This window comes from Cicer arietinum, unplaced genomic scaffold, assembly GCF_000331145.2.
Source record: "Cicer arietinum cultivar CDC Frontier isolate Library 1 unplaced genomic scaffold, Cicar.CDCFrontier_v2.0 Ca_scaffold_3154_v2.0, whole genome shotgun sequence".
Classification (NCBI taxonomy): domain Eukaryota; kingdom Viridiplantae; phylum Streptophyta; class Magnoliopsida; order Fabales; family Fabaceae; genus Cicer; species Cicer arietinum.
Window position 1 is genome coordinate 2,398 of NW_027336803.1, and position 814 is coordinate 3,211.

At 40.8% G+C, this 814-nt stretch overlaps 1 protein-coding gene across 1 annotated transcript in view; it reads left to right on the plus strand.

Moving 5' to 3' along the window:
* The window catches only part of LOC140919143 (uncharacterized), a gene marked incomplete at its 3' end in the record, with an annotated part of 2,713 nt that extends 1,913 nt beyond the window's left edge, over nucleotides 1-800 (plus strand). Inside the window, exon 2 of the mRNA XM_073364704.1 lies at nucleotides 5-800. Within this exon, the coding sequence (XP_073220805.1) occupies nucleotides 5-800 (796 nt within the window). The remainder of the gene's footprint in view (nucleotides 1-4) is intronic.
* Nucleotides 801-814: the final 14 nt, after the last annotated feature.

Sequence of the window (814 nt, forward strand, 5' to 3'; positions counted from 1 at the left end):
TCAGCCAAGCCTAGAGTATTTGGGTCATGTTATCTCTGAGGCAGGAGTGGCAGCCGACCAGACAAAGGTAGAGGCTGTAAAATCTTGGCCTGTTCCTAAAGACTTGAAGAGTTTAAGAGGATTTTTGGGGCTGACAGGCTATTATAGGAGATTTGTACAGAATTATGGTAGAATCACCAAGCCCTTGACTGACTTATTGAAGAAGGACAATTTTGTGTGGAATGAGGAAGCCACTACAGCATTCCAAACTCTGAAACAGGCCATGGTTAGTTTACCATTGTTAGCAGTACCTGATTTTTCTAAGACATTTATTGTTGAAACTGATGCATCTAGTAAAGGGCTAGGGGCTGTCTTGATGCAAGAAGGGAAACCTTTAGCTTTTTGGAGTAAAGGTCTTTCCCCCAGAGCTCAAGTTAAATCAGTTTATGAGAGAGAGTTGATGGCTTTGGTACAAGCTGTTCAGAAATGGAAACACTACCTCATGGGTAGACATTTTGTTATAAAGACTGACCAAAGGAGTTTGAAATTCCTCACAGATCAAAGGTTGTTTAGTGAGGAGCAATTCAAGTGGGCAGTGAAACTCATAGGTTTGGATTTTGAGATCCAGTTTAAACCTGGCAAAGAGAATACAGTAGCAGATGCATTGTCAAGAAAAACCATGTACACTGCTATCTCTGTAATTGATTTGGCTGATGCTGAAGATTGGTTTCACGAAATGGAAACTGATCCTAAATGGAAGAAGGTGATCCAAGACTTAGCTTGTGATCCTAATGCTCATCCTGGTTTTCAATTTCAAGCAGGCAGATTGTTATAC